A 26,039-nucleotide genomic window follows, 5' to 3' on the forward strand; every position below is an offset into this window, starting at 1 on the left:
GAAAAAAATATTAAATAAAGTAAAATAGAACAAAATGAAATAAATTAAAATATTACAAAATTTAATTAAAAAAAAATACGAAACAAACTTAAATAAAAAGAAAATAAAATATAATAAAATCAAATAAAATAAAATAAAATAAACTTAAATAAAACAAAACAAAACAAAGTAAAACAATCAACCCAAAATAGAAATAATATCATATTACTAAATTAAGTTAAACTAAATGAAATACAACATTAAATGTTTTAAAAAATAAAATAAAGTGTAGTTAAATTCATTTCAATTAAATGAATCCAAATTAAATGCCAACCAAATTCAATAAACAATATTCTTATTATTTGAGCCTCAAAAAATATTTTCTTCAAAACAACGCAATATAATACGTGTTTATAAAATACAATAATTTAAACATATAAATTAAATAAAATTTATGAAATTAAAATCAAATAAAAATGTACAAAAGACGCTTTGTAGTTATTTATATCAAATTTTAAAATGTTGAAATAACAGTCCAAAATAAAGGAAAAAATAAAGAAAAAACCATAAATTAGATTTTTAAAATAAATAAAACAAAATAAATCATAAAGTAAAACAATTACCACAAATACAATTTTTTTTTTTAAATACAGAATAAAATTATGATGGCACTACAAAAATTTTGATTTCAAAAATAATCAAGTATAATGAAATAATATGAAAATGAATATTTTTTTTATTAAATTAAATGCAGAGGAAATATAAAATGAACTTTTGTTTAACATTTTGGTTTAAAGAGAAATAAATAAAAATTAACTACAAAATTTGAGACAGTGAAAAAAATAATGTTAATAGTAATACAAATTTAAAAAAAAATACAAAAAAAATTATATATAATCTTAAAAAAACATACAATTGTACAAACTTAAATTGAATTCAATTAAAATATAAATAAATTAATAAAATACCATTTTATAAAACAAACTAATAAGAATCAGAATAAAATAACGTTCAAGGCACGATTTAAGGGCTCTTAGTAAAGCTCCTTCTGATAATTTCTTAACAATCCGGCATTGTAATCGCGTCCCTAGACATTCCAGGGCCCATTGTAGACCTTGTAGGCTATAACAAGTATAACCTCTATAACATCCTTCCTTCCTATCTCACTCCCTCTTCCTCCACAACTATGGGTACACTTTTATAGTAGAAAAGAAATCAAATCAAAGGTGAAGTGCCCGGAAAAAAAGTTTTCCAAATCAACTTCGCTCCAAGATCGTGTTTGCAAAAAAAACAAAAAAATACGAAAAAAATATTTCCTTGCAAAATGATGAAATCATGAGCAACTTTAGGTTAACATCCTTATGTATTCTGCATGAGTATACACTTTATGGATGTTTGTAAGTTTAGATAGTAAGTCCAAGTAGGTAGTTGAACTTCCTGCCAGAAAAGTAGGATTTATGAAGCAAACAAATCGGATGAATTTCCTACTCACTTGCCATACAAACACCCAACCAAACGAAATGAAATGAAAAAAGAAAACTCACACACACACATACACATTGATAAAATAAAAAAACAAATCAGAAATCATTTCAACATCTTTGCTCGACTTGAAATGCGAGTATAAGTTCAGCTAAAAAGGACGAGTTTTGTGGTTTATTTGTTGATTCCTAAGAGCATTATGTGTATTTTTGTTCGTTTTGTACTTCCTTTTGCAATCCTAGTTCGATGCTTTATCCATAAATTCGAATATGAAGTTTATACCCTCTCTATGCTGATGTATACTTAAAAGGAATAAGGATGTTTTCTAGGCTGAATGATGAGATTTGCAGGAATGAGCTGGAGGGGGTAGCTCTTTTAAGTTGATTTTGGTAAAAGGGAAGGAAGTCATCGAAGTGGGTGGCATATAGACATTTGACTGTCGGAATTGATTATAAGTCCGTTGGACGATATCCTTTATGTTATTTTTTTTTTTTGGGATAGAAAACCATCATCTCAAAGGATTTTTTTTTCAAGTGCATATAAACTGATTTATTCCGTGAAAAAATGGAGAAGGAATATTTTCGTATTTTATCACTTTATATATCCGAGAGTTCAAGATGTCCTTTTTTCGGTTGGTACTTCTTTTAAGTTTTGTGAATTTCTGTACTGCGAAAATATTTCTCTAAGAACATCGTTGGCACTTTGATGTTCGATTTGTGTAAATGTGGCATCACCACCGACCGACGACGAAGACGACGACATTTAGTTTTATTAGGGGCAAGTTCGAGTTCGAGTTGAGGGAAAAAAGTTATTTATTCATGTTTAATGCATCAGCTGGGATTTATAGCTGATATAGAAATAAAGTTTTTCACAAAAAAAGAGAATACAAATAACAGAAATGTGAATGTTGGTATACATTTTACGATAGAAAAAAAGGATTTAAAGAGAGTGCAAAGGATTTTTAGAGAGGTCGTTAAGGATATACGACCGCATAAGAGGAAAATTTTATAAAATTCATTGTAGAAACTGAAGAAATTTTATTGGACAATATTTTAAAGAAGAATAATAAATATTGGTTAAGTTGTTGCGATGGGAATAGTTAAAATTTATAACCAAATTATAGTGCAGTGAAATCAGCGAGTTGAAAGTGTATTTTTATTTTACTGAATTTTATTAATGGCAAAAAACTTAAAGAAAACAAAAACAAGAACAGAGTGTTACTTTTCTTTGGGTAAGTTTTTAATTCAAGCAATTCAGATATGGACTCAGAATTTCTCCATTCCATGATATTTCTTATAATCCTTACAAGGAGTTCAGAGTTTTGATACTTCATAGCAACCATGTTGTGGAATTTAACAAATTGGCTGCAATTTGCTCAGTTTTCCCAATTTGCAATCGACGGAAGGAACCTTCAAGGAGACGTTCAAATAATACTAGATGATTTTTTTTCACAATTTAACTATTTTGAGTACGGTTATATTTCCGATGAATGAAAACAAAGTGGAAAAATCTGCAGACGGCATTCCGCTGTCATATCTAAGGTGAAGTCCAACAAAGCCACTGGAGAAGATAGCTTCAATGCCGAGCCCTTCAAAGCAGATGGAGATAATTTCGTAAGGACTTATCAGTAAGATGAAAACATGCCCGATGAATGGAACCTCAGTATTGTTTGCTCGATTTTCAAAGAGAAGAAGAAGAAGAGACCCTCTAAACTGCACTGCACCAGTCTTTAGCTATATTATAGCTTACAAAATCTTCTCAGCCGTAATACGTTGACATATTATCATCGTCAACAACTTGATAGGTCCTTATCAGTGTGCATTCAGACCAGGCGATCATGTTTATAGGCGATCAAATATTCACATTACGATAGATCTTGGAAAAAGCCAAAGAACAACAAATCGGCACCCACCATCTCTTCATTGATATGAAGGCCTCATATGACATTTAAAGGAACATTTAAAGGAACGAACTGTATAGAGCCATATCTAGTTTCGATATCCCTGCCATAAAGGTTGCAAACAGCATAACCAAACCTTTCATGCTATTTATTTAACATCCTCCTTTAAAGAAAAGTGAAGAGCTCCGACGTCAACACTAGGAGCACTATTTTTCAAAAGTCTGACTAATTATTGCTATATGCTGATGACATTGATATAATCGAAAGAACTCAGCGTGATGTCAATGGGGCTTTTGAGAGTATTGACGCATTGGCAGCAAAAATGGGCTTAACGGTTAATGAGGGGAAAACCAAGTACATGCTGTCATACAACACCGAGATCTCAGTCAAAACGTCATAATCAACTGACATAACTTTCAGGTAGTTAAGGACTTTGTCTAACTAAGCTGCGCTATGAATCAAGAAAACTACATCAGCGTTGAGATCAAAGGAAGAATAACTCTTGCTAACCGTTGGTTCTTTTAGCTAAGGAAGCAATTTAGTAGGAAAGCACTCTCTTCAGACCAAAGTGTCGCTATATAAGACCCAAACCATCCCCGTCGTGGTTTAAAGTGGAGAAGTTCTTCGCGTGATTTACGGTCCTGTATGCAAAGAAGGTAAGTGGAAGAGAAGATTTAACGACGTAGACCTAGCCATAAGGATACAAAATCAACTACTGAGATGGTTGGATTGTGCTTCGGCCCGAAAAGCCTTGGAATCTACGCCCACATTACAACGCAGTAGAGGAAAACAGGACCGATGAAAATGAAGAAGTTTGTTTGGTGAAGCTCTAGTTCACACTACTGTAACAACACATTTAGTTAGTAAGAAAATTTCATAAACGTTCAACCGAAACTCGTACCATATCGAGACAAACACAAGTTCCACCATGAAGTAAGATTCAAAATAGGAAACAGTCGATTTCGGTCATAAGAACTTTGTTTTGTGTGGGCCACAATTTTGCAAATAAACGTCATTACGTAGGTCTTCATCTGTTAATAACGTTAGTGAAGCTGAATGTATGACACCATGTATATGAAAAGGTTTTAGAGCTATTTAAAACTTAGGTTTGTCAACAAAATCATTATCAGTGTTTTAGATACGTCAAAAATTAGATTTTTCAAATTAAGAGCATCCCGAAGAAATCAGAGAATGTTCGGGATGGTTTCATGAACAGTATTTATATTTCAAGAACGATTGAAGATGGTCAGCCCAACCAAGAGTGCTTTTAAATTGAATAATATTTACACCAAATATGGACTTTGCTAAGTTTAACAAAGGCTATGACGCGTCTTATACTTTGCAAGAATTATGCGATGTCACGCACATGTAACGTGAATGTGACTAACGAATTCGCCCAAACCTGTTGGGCATTTTGTAATAAGGTTTTCTAAAGTTGCTTATCAATGCATTTCTAGCGACTATCAAAACAAAAATAACTTATAGCGTTCGTTTAGATTCCAAATTATTTTTAAGACGGGCAAAATTTTAAAGATCTGAAAGAAAATTGAAGAATGCCACTAATAAATCTATTTTGCCGAATAAGTGTTATATGTGACTTATTAACATCATCTTCAATTAAAACTAAAGGCCCTTTGATTCAATAAATGGGAACGAACAAAAGACAGCAGTAGGAAACAAAATAAGTGCTGGTGTGCCCCAGGGCTCTATTTTGTCTCCTACACTTTTAATCATTTTGATTAATGAGATCTTCTTTGAAACTTCTGATGCACTAACTTCTTTTACTTATAATGGTATACTTACCATTTCATGTTGGTTATTAAATTCAGAACGCTGCTCTTCGGTGCAAGAATTAAAAGGTCTTCAATTTCTGACTTTGTCGGCATTGTTAAATGGGAAATTAAAATTGGTTTCAATTGAATGAGCCGAGAATTGAATGCTACTAATTGTAGTGAATTACTAATCAAGCACTTTTGCTACTATGCGTGGAACTTAAATCACCGATAACCGTTTATGGGATGATTGAAACAAGGTTTTTCTCATCCACTGATCTGGCCAATATCTACAAAACTTGTAGAAGCCAAAAACCTGTGCATGGGCTGGTGCTTCAGTTACTTACTTACTTTGATCTCTTGGACATAAACATAGTCCATTTATTTATGCCACCTGAAAAACTTCGTAATGTTTATTCCCTTAATTTGTTTCCATCCGTTAAAATGGGTTATGCTCTATTAAAATATAGCCAGTAGAGCGAAATTTCTTGAGCTCTCGAACTCAACATCGTACGACCAAGGTCAAGCTGATATATACTTTCTTTACCCATATTAAGCGAATTTGAAATTCTTTACAAAGCTATGAATTACCGAGTGATTGCAATTTTAAAAGATTTAAACCCAATTTCAAAACACTTCAAACTCTCTCTTCTTTTACTATTACTTTCGGTGCGTCTTTTTATAAAAAGGATATCAAGAGCCCGTTAAGTGCGTTCTCCTTGTAAAATAAAAGGTATTCTTTCAAAAGATGAATATCTTCAAAAAGTAATCTTTTTCAAAAACTTTATTTTTTTCTGAGCATAATTCCAATCTAATTAAAACTCTTAACTAAATGGCACAATTTATTTTATCATAAATTCGAAGGAGTAGAGCAAAGGAAATAAAGTAGAAAATGTATTGATTGATTTATATTAAAATTAAATAGCTACTTATAAACCTTTCCACTGACGATGATGATAAATATAATAAGTTTCTCCACTTTCAGTATCAAGCTAGTCAGTATATCAGAATCATCTCTAACCCTCATCAAGCTCAAAGTTCACACAAAGTTCAAATACCCTAATCAGTCAAACCCCGTCCAACCGCAACGTTTAAAAAACTTCTTTTTCCTCCTAAATCTTCTTCAATGTAGCCAGCGTCACCAACAAAAAAAAATCCTTAAGGAATCGCATTAAAATCCAACACCAACATCTCGTCCCGAAAAAAAGGAATCCCCCAAAATATGAAAATATGTTCATAAAAATAAAAAAAAAACACAAAATAAGAAAACACACCCTCCTGTTGATTACCTGAATTGTAGCCGCAGGACCGCAGTTGATTCCAGACATGAGAAAATCATCTGGATCACTTTCGTATGGTGGTTCATCGTACCAATGTCCCTGGTGGTGGATGCCACCCATGCCGTAGGCAGCCCCACGGACCGCATCATCGTACATGTACGTGTCATCTGAAAGAAAATAAAATATTTTTATTATAAATTTTCCTTAACCCAAACGTCACGATTATATAATATGATCCCAATCCGAATCCACGAATCTGCTGAATCCTTGCCAACCATAACTACCGCCCCACAACGCCCACCATGCACTGCCATACCATCTCCACCATCACATCATGGCGATATGGCAGTGGAAGTGGCAGTGGCAGAGAGCAGAGACTCTTTGTATACATTTTTATTTCCCGCAGTCATGTTTCTGTCATGTTGATTTTTGTGTCGTGGTTCTTCTTGGCCTTATGCATATAAAAATTCATCTTCTTTTTATTTATTTTTTATCATGACCCTAAACCCCACCCCTCCCTCTTTCATCACTCAAAGGACTAGTGGTGTGTATGCCACGTATTTATGTAGGTAAGGAAGAAGTGTCCTTGTTCATTCACAAAACGAAATCAATGAATTTTCTGATTTTTGTTGTTGTTGGTAAATCCATAAACAAGGATCTAGTAGGTGAATTTGTATCAACAAAAGAAAGGACGAATTTTTATAAAAATATTTGGGGTGCATTTGGGAGCAGAGCACGAGCTCCGACAACACTGAGCACGAGTATTTTGTGGATCTTTTGTTGTAAGCCACCATCATCGGAAACTTTCAACTTTGCCTCAAAATTACATTCATCCAAATATGATATTGACATTCAAATTTTGTGTTACATTTTTTTCCCCCACACTTTTGTTACGTTTATTTCTAGACAAACATTGGATAAAAGCAGCAGGATCCAGAAGGATACGCTGTAGGACAAGGAGTGTAACTGGCATTTTGTCAACTTGGCAAGTTACAGAGACCGTAGACAACAAAATGTATACGTTCGTAAATAGAAAAGTCAGAAAATGAAACTTCTTATTTTTTGTTTTCTTTATTTAGCGTAAATAACGGTAAATATACGAATATATCAGACCTAGACGCGATGAAACTTTCTTGAAGTTTAAAATTGCTGTGCACATTTGTTATAAAATGAAATAAAATTTTGTCTTTCCAAGCAGTAAATACATATAAGCACACTCTGAATCAATTGATTTGGGAATATTTCACAAATTTTCAGATGTCTCTAAGAAAACTACAGGGTGTCTGGTGGCGGATTTATGTTTTTAAAAAAAATAAAAAATGGTGTGGAGAAGTGGTGTCATTGGAATCAGTGATCGTTCGGATTTCTCAGTCACAATGTCACACTGGTCGAGTGAGCATCGTGCGTTCGCCATCTAGACATTTTTCAAGAGTAACGATTTGTACGTAACTGCGCGTAGTCGGCAATTTTGTTCACACTTCGGTATACGACGAATAAACATTGGGCCAAGGGTAAATTTAACTCATTCGTGGGCGTAGAGGTTATGCACAACTGGTTTGAACATTCTACGTTAAGTCGATATTCTAGGACTCCCGAAAACATTGAGTTGATTGAAGAGAGTTAACGTTAAAATTCACGACTTTCGATACGGAAAAGGGCAGCCTTACTGAGACTTCCAAGAGCGATTATTTATGAAATTTTAAAAAAGGTTTTAAAGATCTATCCATTCAAATTCAAATCAAAGACAATTTTGCTATAGAGTAACTGTTTGGTGCGCCTTATCCACGCATGGCAAAAATGGACCATTTTTTTTATAGAATGCTCGGGGCCAGGCAGCAAATATCAATAGTGAAAATTACCTACGCGTGATAACGGATTTCTTTTTGCCGAACCTAGAAGTTCATCCAGTATTTCATCGAACACATGGTTCAAACAAGGGCTAGAGATTCGATGCATTTGCTACACAAAGGCGTTCCTCAAAAACTTATCAGTCGCTTTGGAGAAATCCTGTGGCCACAGTGGTCCCCCGACTTAAACCTCCAACTTTTTTATGATCATACCTCAAAGAGAGACCTTACATCAATAATCCCCGAACTCTATTGAACTTAAAAAGAAATATTCGTTCAGATATCACCGCAAATAAATCAAGTTAACTGCAGCGTGTGGAGGGTAACACGAGCCTCCGTTTTGAAAAGTGCATGCAACTCGACGGAAGACATTAAAATTACATTATGTTCTAAAATTGAAATCCGTTTCATATATGAGTCTTCAGTCTTCGAATGCAAACCCACAGGACAGCACAGTAGAGGAAGACCGCGGATCAGGTGGCGCTAACAAGTGGAAAGTGACCTCACCCAACTTGAAGCGCAAAACTGGAGACATCTAGCTAGGGATCGCTAGTTCACACAAGATTGTAGCGTAAGTAAGTTTAATATTTCACATAAATAGATTTATTTTATTTTAATTTTGAAAATATAATCTACTTATTAAACATTAATGCCTACCTGTCGTTATTTCTTAAAGTTATTATAATAATAACTTTTTGTCGAAAGCAAATAAGTTTGAAGTCTAAACTTTCTTTGTTCTTAAAATATTAGAATGGAAAACATTTTTGTATCAATTTTAAGTTGTTCTTGTTGATTTTTCTAAAATATTTAAAAAAAAATCCTTTTTTTCATTTGGTAGAATAATTTGATTTTTTCCGAATAAGTTTTATTCGAACACCAATTTTCAGAAACATATCTTATATAAAAACCGGTTCTTTTGATATTTCTAAGAAAGTAATCTTAAAAATAATGTTTTTTGATACAATGAAATAATTTTGAAGATAAAAGCTTAATTTTTTTAAGAGAAATTCGAATTGAAAAAAATTCACACAGATGTCAAAAAGTTTATTCTTTAAAACACAAATTGTTTTTGGGGTAATATCCTTGTTTGTTATTTTTTCAATTTTTATTATTTAAAAAAAAAACATTTCCTTAAATTTTTTTCCAATCTGTACAAATTTGGTAACAGGTCACAAAATAATATTGAAGTCGCTAGCGTTCTTTGTTTCAGAGATATTTGTGGTTAACCAAGTTATTTACTTTTATTAATTGTTATTAGACAAAAAATAAATGAATCTACGAGTATACACGCTTTTCTTTAAAAAATTTTGATTTTGATGCTTGGCACCTTGAAACGTCGTAAAATTTTAAAATTTTAAACTCGAAAATATTAAAATAAAACAAATTCCGTCTTTACCTTAGCTAAAATTTAGGTTTCAAAAAATTTCGGCTGAATAAAAAATAGCTTTGTCAAATTCAAAAGCTATTATTATAAGTGAATAAAAAATAGCTTAGGTAGAAAGCTTTGACTAATGTTTAATTTGAAATAATCGTTTCTTATAGAAGAAAGTGTGAGTTTTCAACTTTATTCTATAAGAAAGAAAAAACGGTTTTAAATGAGATATGATGACTTTTTTAAGATTTCTAGGTAGTGCTGAATTTCTCATAACCTTTCAGAAGACTCATTTTTGTTTCTGAAGAAACAAAATGAGCGAACGCTATTGCAGAGCGTTAAATTCTAAGAAAACCACTGGAATTGGTGATACTGGAAAAGGCCGTTGGTCTAAGAAGTTCTTAAGTGATTCCGATTTCGGGTTTATTGAAATGTCAACAGTTCTCTTTAATTTTCTGATGCGAATTGTCAGTCAACTAAATAGTATATATTTAGTTAATAAAGTTTTAAACAAAACCATATTGCTTTGCTTTATAGTCTTTTTATGGCTTCATGCTAAGGCTAGTTAAACTGAAATATTACTTATTCACCTGTTTCACCTCAAAAATTAAGCCTATACTAAACTTTTTCCTCAATCTGCTTTTATTTAAACAAAACATGGATAAGGTTTGGCTAAGAACTTAGATTCTTCCTAAAAATGTTTAGTTTTTAAAGGCTATCCAAATTGAAAGTAAGACAAATCAATTGATGCGTAGTGTAAATTTCTGAATTTCTTGGAACATTTATTATTCTTTATTTTTTGAGTACTTATTATATTTTTGTCGTATGCATACTTGCATCCCATATGCTGAGCTGTAGGAAATTTTGAATTTAAAAACTTGTTAAGCAGCTAGAAATGTGTGAGTGGGCGTAAAGTAACTGGGAATTTATGTGTACCTAAGGCACACAACAATAAAAACAACTTCAACTTACCTATTCTACCCTCTCGACTCATTTGCAAAAGTCCTTGCCGTATGTCTCGGAGAATCTGTTGAAAAGAGTAAAAATAACAAAAACACAAATTAAATATTGTAAGTTTAGTAAAATGACGAAGAAGTTTTTAAAGAGATTTCGTTTTTATTTTTGTATCTAATAAATTAAGAATAAGTGTATTTTCAATCTTTTTTTTTGGAAAATTGTTTTTATTAAAAAATTCATACCTTTATATGTAGCTACGTACGTTAAAAGTTATGATAAACTTGAAGAGGTGATGTTTATTTAAGAATAATTGTTAAAACTTTTATCATAAATACATATATGAAGGTTTGTTTTGCATGAGGTTATTTTTTGTCTCGAAGGGAAAAAGGGGTAGGGAAATTGAATTCAAGAAGTTTAAGCTTTCGGTAATAATTTATGTATGTTCGTGACATCGAAATTAACATAAGTAATGAAATTTTAAAGAATAAGGAAAGATAAGGAAAGTAGTTATTTTTTTTATAAATACTTTACATTTTTATGCATGGTGCTCCAACTTTTCTTTGTTTCAGCTTTTGAAAGATTAAACCATAAAGAGGTACAAAAATAAGTAGTGAGTTAAACTTGTTGAATTTTTGTTTTTTTTTTTATGGGCGTTCAATTCAAAATTCAGGTAGTGGCATTTCAAAGAAAACATCTTGAGTACGCTTTCAACTGAAAAGATTGGCTAACGAAGAGATATCGAGGAGTAATTTTTGGAATTCTGACGCATCCACAAAAAGAGTGAATTTTAGTGTTGATAGGGGCGTAATCAGGTGTAATATTTGGACCACCCTTTAATATCCTTACTTACTGTTTTTCATTACGATTAAAATTATTTGTAAGAATGAGTCATCCAACTACACAAACAGTTGGCAAAATTGTGAAGAAATTTGAAGAGACTGGATTGGTTACAGATATTGTATATTGGCCTGTGCATCATCGTTTCGTTCGTACCACCGAACATATCGCTGCTGCAAGTGAAAGTGTTGCCAAAGACCCGAATGTTTCGATTCGAATTCGGATTGTCTTACAGCACATTATGGCTTTTTTTGGATATGGAGCGACATTTGCATTTATATAAAGTCTAGCGAACACAACAACTGAATCCAGTTTTACTTTTGAAACCGCAAAATGGATAACCCTGTACAAGTACATCTAAACTAGTTTTTAGCAGATAGACGAACGACAAAATTGAATTGCTCATTGGAACTTGTAGACTCTACAACCATTTTATTGCTTGTTTAATTATTCTATAGTTTTCCAAGTCACAATTCGAAAATCTTAATATTTTGACAGCTAGAAGCTTTGAATGAGAAAAAAAATAAATTTTTAATAGAAGATCTGTCGTTCATTCTTAAATATTTTTAAATTAAAGACAATTTTTACTGTGAGAACAAATTTTCACGAAAAAAGAAAATGTTCACTTTAAATTAAATTTCAAGTTTAGAGTTAGATAACTTAAGTTGACAACACTATTTTAATTGGCGGCCATTTTTTAAGCTGTAAAGCGATTTATTTTTTGCTTGGTTTGGCTTTAAACATATTTTGTTAAGCGATGAAGGTCACTTTTATTTCTCAAGTTTTTAAAACTTTTAAAACATTGTTACATCCACAAACACTTACTGTTTGGTGTGCTTCATGGTTTGGTGAAATAATTTATTCATACTTCTTTGAAAACTCTGCTAGCTATAACTAAATGGTTACTGACTTTTTTCTTCATCAATTGATGCGTTAAACTTTTATGCCAGGGGTCTTGGGTTCAACAAGTGCTTGTGCCACTTCCATTTTTTTCACGGACACAACCAATTGTTATGAATTGAGAAATGATCAAGGAGTTACTCTTGTCATAAAAAATGCGTTTTCAAATTAGCCATTCGGATTTGGCATAAAAACTGTAGGTTGCCTCCATCCCTGACATTACACTACTCTCCCACAGAAATGAGCTTTAAGTCAGTAGGATAGGCATTGGTTCTTTATGAGCTGTTGCAACACCTAATTTATTTATTTATTTATTTTAATTGAATTTAGAAGACTTTGGGTTTCACCAAATGGCGCAACATGTCACACAGCTCGTGCCCAAACTGATTTATTGAAGGAAGTATTTGATAACCACGTATTTTCATATCACATACCCGTGAATTGGCCTTCACCTTCGTGTAACATAACGCCAAGCTTGACTATTTTCTGTGGGGCTATGTAAAGTTGCTGGTCTATACGCCTATAAGCTCGATCCACTTGACCACTTCGAAAACACAATTCGTGATATTATTGCCGATTTGTGAAAGAAATGTTTTTTAAGAAGTCATTGTTAATTGGACCTCTAGATAACACTACGTTCGTGCCAGCATGAAATTTGGTATGGAGATATTTTGATACCCGAGAAAGGACATAGGCTACTCTTTACCCCGGGAAAATGCATTCCAATGGAAAAATGGGAATGCAAAAGTGGGTCCGATCGCTTTGAGGCCTAAACTACTGAAAAGATTTAAATGAAATTTGGAAAGGAGATAGTTTGAGACTTAAGAAAGGAAATGAGTTAGTTTTGACCTCGGAAAAACAACGCATTCCCATTTGAAAAATTGCTTTACGGAGAATCTGATCGCTTTCACCCCTAAATTACAAAAGATTTGAATAATATTTGGATAATATTGGTATAACGGGAAAACAACGCATTTCCAACCAACCCTTTTAAAATAAGTGGTCGAACATTTTAAACTTATCATACACTTACAAGGCATTCGTTGTAATGCTGTTATGAAAGTGTTAATGAGGTGGTTGTGATTGTGCAGCATTCTTTGAATTTTCAAAACAGTATCCCTTATAAATGCTTCAATGTTTTGGCACCTGCGGTCGACCTCACAATTTTCGTCACCCATGAAATCTTCAAGAATATTGCCTGATCATTTGTAGGCAATAAAGAGCCAATCTTATGATAAATCTGTCCTTGAATTGTAAAAGTATAGGTGAAAATCCAGGTATAACAACTTCATTGTCTACTCCGAAAGATGTCATTTGGAAACACGAACTATATTTTTTTATATGGCTCAAAAATCGCCGTGTTATAAAAACAGAGATTTTAGATGTTTTTCTGGCTCGCCAAGTCATGGGAATGAAACTTTACCACCAGAACAACACATGCACGGAGTTTGGTCTTTCCATAATTTTCACAATGTGTGCACGTTTTATCCATCCTACCAATGAGAACTAATCGATGATTAATGTAATCAATCATAGGTTCATAATCAAAAGCTGTGCCTTGAAATGCATCCCATGTTTTTCGTGTAAAAGCAGTTTTTCTTTGGCCAGATGTTCAGCGTTCAAAGTACGCCGTCTTTGTCATGGGACTCTGACGCAATTAGTGATGCATGTCGCTTAGCCAGATAAACAAACAAATTATGTCGGTCGTGGAGGGAGATATCGTCGAGTATACCTCTCAGTAGACAACGTTATAGACACGGAGAAAGTAGCTAGCAAGAAACCTTGACAAACCAAAGTTATGTAATGGTACATGGCTACAGATTACTCACCTAGGACGATATTATAAAAGCTTTAATTAAGACTGGAATAGAAAAAGGAAGTTTCAGTTCAAAAAAGTGCAGTTTCCTCTGAAAGCAACATTTGAAATAACAATAAATAAAGCTCAGGGGCAAACGCTGAAAGTTGCAGGTGTAGCGTGCTCACGAGACTCAAACCCACAAAATCTTTACGTTCTGGCCAAGGAAGGAAAAACAAAAAACGTCGTAAGCGATACAAATATTTTTCAAGGACAAATCATGTATTTTTTTTAGTATAGCAGAAAAATTACTAAGGGCAAACCTTGAAATTACGTCTAGTTAATAAAATTTGGAGCTTGTATTAAATTTGTTTTATGAACTAATAATGAAAAGAGATTATAATAGTATCTGATGTTAAAGGGAACCCTTTCCAAATTTTTTTTTGAAATTTGATTCAAATTTTTAATTATAACTTTGAAGGTTGAAGAAAATTGATTAACATAAAATCACCATCAAACTAACGGCGGAAAGATCGTATAAGAAAACAAGCAAAAGTGGACTCTCGCTAACATGAACATACGATAACTTAAACTTAATCCAGTTACTTAATAAGGCAATTTTAAAGGCTCTTTGAAAATTGCCTTTTTAATTACTGACTCAACAAGTTGGCAAACAAGGTCGTGTCAACAACGTACAAAATATACAATGCAGATAAACCTGCATTGTTTAAGAATTTGTACCCTAAAAAAAACCATGTACCGTTTAGTGAAAAAATGAACCTTTGGAGGAAAAGTTCAGAAAAGCAAACATCGACTTTACTAAAAGGTCTAATCATCTGTGAGTCAAAAAATTCTAGGTGTGTTAAAAGTTTTGAAATGTCCATAGACTGCAAAAGCTCTTTAAAGGCATGGAGGACAAGAATTGCTTTTCGAAAGTTTTTGGAATTCAAGAAAAGAAGCATTGTGAAGAACAACATTTCAAACTTAATGTTCCAGGATATCCATTAGAAGAAGAATTTAAAGATCTTAAAGAAGACATTTGCCCATTGTTCTTACCACCGAATGTGATTGCTTTAATACAACGGATGGATCAAAATGATATAAGAATAATAAATAATACTGAATGAAGATATCACTTCTAAAAACTTGAACAGGCTTCATTTCGTATGTGTTGAAGTTAATGGGAACTTACTATATTTACGAAAAAGCTGTCTAAGAAAAAAGATTGAGATACAGTCAAAATGTATTTATAAAATAAGGAATGAGGTTAAGATCTAAGATGGATTAAATTTAGATTGTTTATCCTCACTTTAGTTTTAAAGTAATTAAGTTTAGTAACAAGGGGTTAGTAATTTCAGGAGATTTTAAAACAAACGTATCTTTTTTAATAAGTAATTGAGCCAACATAATTAAGGAACGTAATGAACTCACTCAAAAAAAATTCAACGTAGAATGCAAGGACAAGGGTTTTAAGAAAAAAAACTCACCCTTCTACATTCAACGTTAAAGAATCAAAGAGAAACAAGAATCAAAGAGAAAAAAAAAATAAGAAAGTCTTTTCAAAATATGACAAAATTTCCGAGAACCTATATGGTGAGGGGAGAGGGGGAAGACGCTTTTTAAGAAAAAATAGTGGAATTCTATAGACCCTAACCTACCCTAAAGCTAAAAAATGTCTCGCAAGGCTTAAGTACTTATGGTTATTCGTTACATAAGCACTGAGCTCGTTATATTTTTGAAGGTTTTCCTCCTCAGATAATTTCAACAATACTCAAAATACAATGAGTATCAAAAAACATAAAAACATCTTTGATTAGGTACCAGAATAATTCAAAAGCAGCATACAAAAAATACTCAAGTTTAATGCAGACTCTGATTTAAAACGTACATATGATTCAAGATTTACCTTAAAAAGTATCTTGTGAAGATTCTTAAAAATTAAAGAGCTAACAAATTATGAATTCTTCTTGAACATTCTGTCTTCAAATATTTTTGTCGTTCTTATTTTAACAAAAAAAATCATTATCTTTTATTTTCTTTCAACTTTACCGTACATTCACCCAAAAAAAAAGCTTTTTTCTTCTCTCCAACAGTTGAAGCCAGCAAACAATTAAATGAAAGTACCAACCCACCTATATAACTAAAGGCCGTGAGAAAAAAGAACTAAAAACGGTATTCATACACAAAAAATTCCATCTTCATAGTATCTTCTTTAATACAAAAAAAGGATAAAGGACAAAAAAGGATTAAAAAAACAAGGACGAAATTTAGGACGCAAAAATTCAGTTGGTTAAACAGCAACTCCTGAGTTTGCTATTTCTATCATCGTAGCGTAGCATATACTCAGGGACTCGTAGCTTATGCCTTGTCACTTCGAGGAGTGGTGTCTGTTTTGCATTTGCATTCACAAAGAGTCATTTCATTTGGGGAACACTCTTATTTTCTGGATGTACAAATGTCCCATAGAAGTTCTCTATCCTATTTCTCTGGTGTAGAATGCAATAAGGAAGTTAGACAACAAATGCTGTTTTCTTTTTTTTGTGATCCTTTTGGGAATTTAGGCAGGACAAATAGAACTTAGAGAGTGGAGGTTTTTACTCTTGTTACAGTTATGCTTTTATAAACTGATGACAACAGAAAAAAGGGTTATTCCTTAGAGTGTTGATTATTTTAAGTTTGTTTTTTTTGTTTTAGTTAGAGACGTTTGTTGAAAAGGATCATAAATATTAAAGTTTACCATAGGAACTTATGTTAGGTATGATTTTTTTCCTCAGCATGAACTGTCCCATAATTTCTTAGGGAGAACTTTAATCTTTAAGTTTGATTTTAATAAAAGTGGGTGCTTTATAAATAATTCGACTTACCTCTTCGTGTTCTCTTTGAAATTTTTCCTTTTTTCGCATGGCTTCTTGTACTTTTAACTGAAACGAAATAAAAATACAATATTTATTATTACAAAAACTATACATAAATTCAAAAGTATTGTTGTTGTGGTGGGATATTTAGGGATAAATTGCTTATTAAGGAAGAAATATTGATTGCAAAGTGGTTTTTTTTTTCGTAACAACCTCAAGAATGTTAGGAAAACGCTAAAGAATACTTTTTTATTCCGTTTTGATAGTAGGTAATCAGTGAAAAGGTAAATATTTGTGTTTTAAGCAAACTTATAAAATAATAACAACATTTTTGGATTTTTTGATATAATAATTTAAACACATTGAGCTATAGTCTTTCTAGTAAAAAAAACGTACTAGCTTATTTCAGTCCTCCTCATTGGTTTAAGAAACTTCAACAAATCATTCATCGTTTGATATTAGCTTTCATTAGTCTGCAAAAGACTTCGAGTTAAACTATCCACTTCATGTTGCAATTCCATTCCATTTTGAGTCAATGAAATGCAGAACCTATCTGATTGCCTTTTGAAGAAACCATATCAACATTTTAAAAATGTAGACAAACCAAAACAAAGTTTTAAATAGCAAATACTGAAGATCGTTTCAAAGAGAGATCAATTAGTCCTGGGAGCCACTGTAAGAACATACATATTATGTTAAGTCAAATTACTTTACTTTTTTTTTTACTTATTAAATTAACCGGATTTAATTAAGCAAATCTTATGTGGTAATATGATCATGTGACACTGTTGGACTTTTTATACTTTGTAAGAAAAAAATATTGTCAAGAATAATTCAAGAGATTATACCTCAGCGATGGAGATATGTAAAGGTCGCATGTAAACCCTACAGACCTAAGACCTATTAGCCTATCATCATTCATTCTCAAAACTCTGGAACGATTGATCGATATCCATATACGTAATAGCACTGATAAGAGACTAACGATGTCTCAGCATGCTAACTGCAAAGGGAAATCGGTAGAAACAGCCCTGCACACTTTTGGTAAGAAGTAAGAACTATCGAATACTCCCTAGAGCAAAAGGAATATACTATAGTGGCCTTCCTGGATATTGAGGGCGCTTTCAACAACGTTCACACATCCGCTTTCACTTCTGCTATTACGACCTTAAACGTCGAATACTAAATCTGTGAGTTGATTAATCTAACGCTAAAAAGCAGGATCATCAACTCTTAGATGGGGAATTTTTGTACGAAAATGTCTGTCGGTAGAGGCACTCCGCAAGGCTGTGTTCTGTCCCCTCTCCTATCCCTTGAGAGATAAGGCTACAAAGTGATTGCGTATGCCGATGACATTGCTATCGCCGTCACAGGAGAACATCCTAATACACTGAGAGACCTCCTCCAAAATGCACTCAATATGCTCAAAAAGCAGACCTCGTCCTTTTTACACGGATTGTAATTGTAATTGTACCTCCTTCAATAAAAGGTGTACCTACCACTAATTTTTACCAATGAAACTTAATATCTTGGTCTGATATTGGACACAAAATTTAGTTGGAAACTTAATATTCAGGAAAGAGTTAAAAAAGCTACAGTAGCTCTTTTAACTAGCAAGAAAGCCATAAGAAGCAAATGGGGTTTTCAACTTCGCATAACCTATTGGTAGTCAGGCTGCTATCAAATCTCTTTAAGGTGTCTCAACCAAATCTCAAACGGCCCCCGATTGTCGATCATCTCAAATGGAGATGGCGCAGCAATTTAACATTCACCTATGTTGGGTGCCGGGCCACAGAGCCATCACGTGAAATTGTTAAGCTGATTAAATCGCTAAAAATGGAACCGTCATGCCTATTTCACATGAAAGGGAGGAGATAGGTATATCGATAGCTGCATGTAAACTTATGCTAAAAGAAACAGCGTTTGCGATAGTGACACAATTTACCAACATGCGCAGCTACAAAACTCATATGGCCTTCATTGGACCTAAAGCGGTCTAAAACTTGTTATCTCAATGCAGACTTCATATTAGCTCCCTAATAGGTGTTCTTGAGGGACACTGTCTTATAGGCAGACACGCAATACGACTTGGTGTAGCCTCAAATGACTTCTGCAGGAGCTGTATGGACGCAGAAGAAGAGGAAACAATCTTTCACCTTCTCTGCACTTGCTCTGCTCTTTCACTAAGACGCAAACTTCATCTGGAAGACTAGTCTTTTGATTATCCCTGTGAACTAGCTAAAAAGGATATCAAATATCTTCTTCGCTTAATAAAAAGCTCAAAATGCTTTGACAAGTAAGAAGTAATTCTCTACATTCATGTGGTATCACAATGGGCCTTTCTTTTGGCCTAAGTGTGTCGATTCTAATCCGCAGCCACGTTAAACTAACCTAACCTATGCACCCTAACACGTGCTAAATCGATACTTTTTGCACATTTCAAGGATATTTTTTAAAGATGTAAGGAACTTTTAAATGAAATAAAACAAAGGGGATTTTTTTTGTAAATAACATGAAATTTAATTGAGATTCAATTTTTGATTTATTTTTCCAACACTTGTAACAACGCGGAAAAAGTTCTTAATCGTTTTGGGCTAATCGGAGTATACTAACTAACTTTACGTATCCTCACAGAAAATAGTCAAGCGGGCTTAAATTGTACGGTTTTAAAGGCCTATTCCATAACGTGAAACTTTGCAGTAACCAAAAATTGCAGTAACCTTCAATAAATCAATGTTGACACAAAATGTGTGACATGTAGCATGTAAATAATGGCTTTTTACCGTTCACCATTGACTGTTATGGTTACTCAAGATACACTTGAGGATTTTCATCACTCGAAATATTTAATTTTTTTTAATGATGTATCCATTAGCTTAATTGCTAAACAAAATTCGCTTATGAAACTTGGGGTCAATAAGAATCTTGTTTCGAGCCCATTTACCGAATGTAAGCTTTCGCAAGTTTATGCTGTGGCTACCAAAGTAAAACTGAATTACAGTAGACAAAATGTTCAACAGCTATAAAAGTGGAGTCAACTTAAAATTATATACTTTAAAAAAACACCCTTTACGTTTATTGTTAAAGATCTTTCTATCATAATCGAAACCAAAATAGTACAAAAATAATTTAGCTTAAGAGTTGGGGAAAATGATAATTACAAGAATTTGTAATTGAAGTTTCAAAACATTTTTTGAATTACTTTTAAATGTAATTGAAGTATTTTTACCTTAAATATAATTAACACCATGTTTTCTTCCCTATCACAATTACAATACAGGTAACGGAAATGTATGTTTTCTTTTCAATTAAAATTCATTTTTAGTATAATGAGAAAGGTTCAATACCTAATTAATTGTTATTAAAATGAAAGTTGAAATAAAAAATACAAAAAGTAATCATTATTTCCCAAATCGGCTAAAATTCCTCTACAAAGATTTGACTTTTTAGCATACTTTTAGGTTCTTTAGAACACAAATTTCACTGAAGGTTGTCTCAAATCTTTGTGTCGTTTTTCCTTGCATACTTTGAGGTGATATCTTGTGTAGTAGTGTCCCACTTATTGTGGAAATGGATCTGATTACATTTTAAGAGAGATCTTAGCGACACACTTCAATTCGACGACGAGACTCTATGCCGTTAATGTGTAGTTGTAATGTAGACAAAAACTTAAGACTTAGAAATGGTTTATTTTCAACATACGCTCTAAAAATTTAACCACCACTCATAAAAAATGATTTAAACTCTAGAATTCAAATATAAAAAATTCAAATATATATTTCAATCATGATGATAAATAGTTCATTTGATTCAAAATTTTCCAAATACATAATCGTATTTAAAATACAAAATTTTCAATTTACATTAAGTTGTATTTCATTTTTTACTCTCTATAGCTGTGTAATTTTATAAAATGTAATTTACAATTTTTTTACTCGATAAATTTATATTTCAATCATTAGGTAAATGGAAAATCATCACTTAAATCATTTTCTTTTTTTTTTCTCGTATTATTCAATTTTTATGAAGTGTTCATCATACTGTCATTAACATTCCATTGAAAATAATATTGATGACACAATTTTCCTAAATTGAAATTCCATTTAATGTCAAAAAATAAAAATGAGAGTAGGGAAAAATGTCAATCACATCACAATCAAGAGTGATAAAGCTGATGAACCATAGCATCATGATGCTATTTTCCAAATCAGTGTTGACGTATGAATAAAAATTCATTTAAAAAACTCTTTACCATAAAAATAATGTTAATCAAATACGTAGACCTTATATATAACGAATAAGTAGATATGAATGTGGATATCAATTATGTCGTCAAATTATTCACTTATTTTAATTACGGCTACAACTACCATTGACACTTTAATAAACAGAGTGATAGTCAAACACCTTACTTAAAAAAATAAAACAAAGATATGTAGGTAATCTGAATGTTTTGAAACAAACTAAAACAACAGGCATTACTACATTGCTTTAATATTGACTTCTTTTAAAGCTTAAGTTTGCAAATGATTCAAAAGAAAATCGAAACATGTTTTAAAAATCAAGTGATAAATTTATCATTCAATAATATCATGATAGAATAAGTTTTGCTCTAAAAAATAGGGTCCTAAAAGAGAAAAGATTTGCAAAATGTTCAATACATATTTTCCAATTTAGAACGTTGAAAGTTCGCGTAACTAATCTTATAACAAAATTATTCCTAGGTCAACTATATCGTTTTGAAAGCAAACTAACTAACTATCTAGTTTAAATCGTTTTAGTATCTCACTTAGTTTTCATAATTTGTCATTAGTTAAGATATGACTTCTTTGCCTTCATTTGACCTTAACTAAAGTTTTGAATAACCTTCATATAACTGTTTAAGATTAAATATAAAGTGCTGATTCCAATTCCAAATTTCGAAATCTCAGCTATAGGTGTTTTTTTTTTGGCACAACACGTAGTTGATCAAAAAAAACTTCGTCACCTCTAAAACTTTACGACTTAAATGTGATTTTATCTCCAAAACAATTTTGTGCAACGGAGTATACTGTTTTTGACATCTGATAAAATTTTGAAAAAAATCGAATTGAATGTTTTTCTTACAAAAAATATAAACTTAAAAGAAAATTTAACAAAAGTTGGTAAAAATTGATTTGCGACACAAATATCTTTTCAAAAATTTAAGAGTAAGATTTGGAACAAATTTTCACTTATTATTATTGTTTTAAACATTCGGAAACATTTTGAAAAAAATCGATTGACAGTTTTTTACAAAAAAATAAAAACCTTAAAAAACAAAACAATACTGAAACTTGGTACAATGTTATTTTCGACTCAAATAGCTTTTCAAAAATTAAAAATACTGTCTTCAAACTTTTTTTATTTCACAGAAAATATTGTTTTCGATATTCAGTAGTTTTTTTTATAAAAATCCAGTTTTTTCTACAAAAAAAAAATAAAATCTACAAGAAATAGTACGAAAATTTGGTACAAACTGATGTTCGGTTCTTGATACCTCTCAAATTAATTTCATTCAACTAATTTGTAAAATTTTAAAAATGCTACTTAAATTGGTCAAAATTTATTTTCGCCTAAAAATCTATTTAACAAAACTAGATTTTCAAACTAAACTGTTTCTTGATATGAAAAATATTGTTCGTAATTTTAAAATTTTTAAGAATAACTCAACTGACAACTTTTTTAATCCGACACAAAAACCTATAAACATTTAAGCAAGACAAATCGACAGACGGGATGGGAAGTTATCAGTGTGGGTCGCATCCCAGCCTCTTTTTTTGAATTAATATTGGAACGCACAAACCAAGGAACGAGTCACGATAGTTGCTCTATGGCGTTTAATATTTTTCTTTTGTAATGTCTTTTTCTATTTGCGAGATTTAAGGTATAACTGCAATGACCATTTTTTGCAAAAAGTGCGAAATTTACAAAACTAACATTTTTTCTTCTTTGTAGCGCTATTTGCATTTAAAAAAAAAAACAAAAATAGTATAGTTTTTAACATAAAAAAAATAAGCTTTTAATTTTAGGGTACTAGGAATAAATGTAAAAACTAAAGTTGTTACATTAAAAAAGTTAATTTCCACCTTCACATTTGTACTAAATTTTAAAAAATCACGATTGAAAATGCTTGTTTTTAATACATTGTTATAATAAATATTTTATCTCAGAATCAACAAAAAGAATGCTTCTGTACGGAGACTTTTTGGACTATGTGTAGATACAAGTACACTCACTTTCAAACACATTTCTCTTTTTAACATTTGTCTGAACATCATTTATTTAAAAAAAGTTAAGTTTATATGAAGAGATTTCATAAACAATTACAAAACAAGATTTCATCTACTATTTGCCAAGAAAATTTTGAGATTTGTACACAAACATTTCAAAAGCAATTGCAAAACGACTTTAGCTGAATATTTTTTAGTTTTTCTGACCACAATATTAAAATTACTAATTTTTGATTTTAAAACACTTTTATTAGAAGCAATTCAGTTAACACTATTCAAGTGGGACTTCAATGGCTCCAGAGTTGATATCCTCAATGATGTCGTGTGGTGGCCTTCCGTCAACAGTGCAACCCACACTTTGGGCAGTGCCAAGAATTTCTTTGCACACTCCAGATAAGTCCCTGGCCATGGAGCGGGGGCGCATTTGGTTGGCAATGGATAAGATATCGTCAAAAGTTATGTTTCCACTGTGTTTGATATTCTTTTGCTTCTTCCTGTCCCTTGGTGGTTCTTTAAGAGCCTTAATGATAAGGGATGCAGCTGATGGAACAACGGAAATAGCAGCTTGCCTGTTTTGAATTGTAAGGCATACTGTGATTTTTAAACCCTTCCAGTCTGAGGTGGCCTTTGCGATGTCGTCACCAATTTTTTTGGGAGACAAACCAAGTGGACCAATTTTTGGGGCTAGGGAAGATGTAGCTCCCACTTCACCACCAACGCAACGCAAGTAAACCAATTTGATTTCAGTAGGATCGAATTTTGGTGGCATTTTTGTTTTGTTTTATTTTGTCCTTTTCTCAAAACTGAATAAGGATTTATAGATTTTACCGGATTTTCTCAGGTAAATAAAAAACCCAACCGTACTAGGGCAATTTAACTCAAATTTATAAAACATTTTTGAAGTGGTGCTAGAACGAACAAAAATGTTGTCTAATTTAGTAAATTTACCACTTTTTCCAAAAGTGGCCGTTGTGTAAAGTTAATTCGGGGTTGCTTATACATTTTGACAGTTTATACAGCTCCATGAGTAACACTATTGTCAACATTAAACTTCAAAAGTCTTCCACATTTCACATACGAATATTAATTTCGATCTTTCGAACTTGCATATAAATGGGCCACTTACAAGAACTTCAATTTTATAAACGACGACTGACCAAACCTACGAACATATCCCAATATGTCAAAAACTTATCCGAAAGCAAAATCAAAATAACAAATCAAACTTTGAACAACTAGGGCCTTTAAGACCTGCAATAATTTTAAAACGAATCAATATTATGAAATTCTATTTTCTTTATTTCTCTCACCATATCGTGAATCTTCCATTTTTAGCAATTTACTTTGGTTTATAAATTAATTATACGTTAGAAGCACTCAAAAATAATCTTGAATAAAATGTGGTTTTCCTTTGTGTTTTTATTATCTGACAGCTAGACAAGTCTACCAAATACAAATTAAAAAAGAGGCTGGGATGCGACCCACACTGATAACTTCCCATCCCGTGTGTCAGTTTGTCTTGCTTAAAAGTTTGTCTATATGTACTCGAATGGTGAGACAAGAAAATTGACGACGAAATTCAAGGGACGTTAATAAAATAATGATTATATTATCACTAAACAAAAATTTTTTTACTTTCAATACTGTCCAAGAGTATAAAGTAAGTTGCAGAAGCACCTGCCCAGAGATGAAGCGTTTGTAAACACATGACAACAGCACGCGGTAGGTTTCGAGACGGTCCTCCATATTTCTACTAACCACGCTCACTTATGCTTGATTTCGGTGATCAATGGGAACCGAAACTTTATCAGCGACTAGTCTTAAGAAAACAAACCTAACTTTAAAGATCCGATATCGTGTGCCCTGTTGGACTGAGCGTCTTGAACATTTGTTAAATTAATTTTAACAAAACTTCACAAGAACACACTACTGAGAGAATCATGGAACTTAGTTTTTGCTCGGTTTTTGGGAGTTGTTTGGAGTTCAAACGGTTCTTAAAAACACAAATACCATCCTGATTTCCATAACAAAGAATTTTAAATTTTGTTTTTAAGTAATGGCAACCATGCTCACCATAACTATTATACAAAAGTACAAAAATACTTTAAATCATAAGTGTGAGATGCATATTCTATTTGAATTGAATTATCCTTGTCGTCGTTCAAGGACCACCAGACATTGCTTAGATCTTCTTCCACTACCAGAACCAGACCGACAACAGTAGAAGCAGCAGCACTACTACCGATAGTAAGTACAACGACTTGAAAATCTTTTGAAATTTATGCAAACTTCTCAAAACTCTACTTCAACATAATCGATCTCTGGCAAAGTACATATCCTTGCTTAAAAATGCTCAGGTGTTTTGATGTGATGATGTTGGCTTGGCAGTGAATTCTACGTTCTGGGGTCGGTGTCGGTGTCGGTGTCGTTGTCGGTGGTTTGGTTTTTATGGTCTTATATTTATGTGGCAATGGCATCGTCTTTTCAGACAAAAACCCGGCATTTAAAAGTTCATTGCCGCTTTTGTTTCAAATTTGTGTCTATAGAATGGTGATGGTGGCGATGATGCATAGCCTTTGGCTGTAATGATTTTGTTGTTGTTGTTTTTGTGTTTACCTACTCCTATACACACTTCTATATACAGACAAAAAAAAAGCATCAAGTAAAGAAGAAAAACGACGACTTCGACGACGGCTACGGCCCTTATTTTCGTTTAAATTGTGTAAACACTAGGTACCGTAACCACACATATACTCGTGTATACGAACGAAAAGGAGTAAACATCCTTGCATACGAGACTGCACATCCTTAT

At 32.3% G+C, this 26,039-nt stretch overlaps 2 protein-coding genes across 2 annotated transcripts in view; both read right to left on the reverse strand.

The window, feature by feature from the left end:
• Nucleotides 1-26,039, reverse strand: part of LOC129952626 (uncharacterized) — a 581,803-nt gene that overhangs the window by 35,139 nt on the left and 520,625 nt on the right. Inside the window, exons 8-10 of the mRNA XM_056065358.1 lie at nucleotides 16,986-17,042; nucleotides 10,605-10,659; nucleotides 6,423-6,580 (exon numbers count right to left, since the gene is read on the reverse strand). Coding sequence (XP_055921333.1) covers nucleotides 6,423-6,580; nucleotides 10,605-10,659; nucleotides 16,986-17,042 — 270 coding nt within the window. The remainder of the gene's footprint in view (nucleotides 1-6,422; nucleotides 6,581-10,604; nucleotides 10,660-16,985; nucleotides 17,043-26,039) is intronic.
• LOC129952633 (60S ribosomal protein L12-like) lies at nucleotides 23,455-24,104 on the reverse strand. Its single transcript, XM_056065371.1, has one exon. It carries the CDS (start codon nucleotides 23,994-23,996, stop codon nucleotides 23,499-23,501), a length of 498 nt encoding a protein of 165 aa, XP_055921346.1. The 5' UTR covers nucleotides 23,997-24,104; the 3' UTR covers nucleotides 23,455-23,498.

The sequence above is a fragment of the Eupeodes corollae genome, chromosome 1 (genome assembly GCF_945859685.1).
Source record: "Eupeodes corollae chromosome 1, idEupCoro1.1, whole genome shotgun sequence".
NCBI classification, from domain to species: Eukaryota; Metazoa; Arthropoda; class Insecta; order Diptera; family Syrphidae; genus Eupeodes; species Eupeodes corollae.

Bases quoted from the DNA above. Each gene is read 5' to 3' on its own strand.
- LOC129952633 (XM_056065371.1), bottom strand. From the start codon at position 23,996: ATGCCACCAAAATTCGATCCTACTGAAATCAAATTGGTTTACTTGCGT.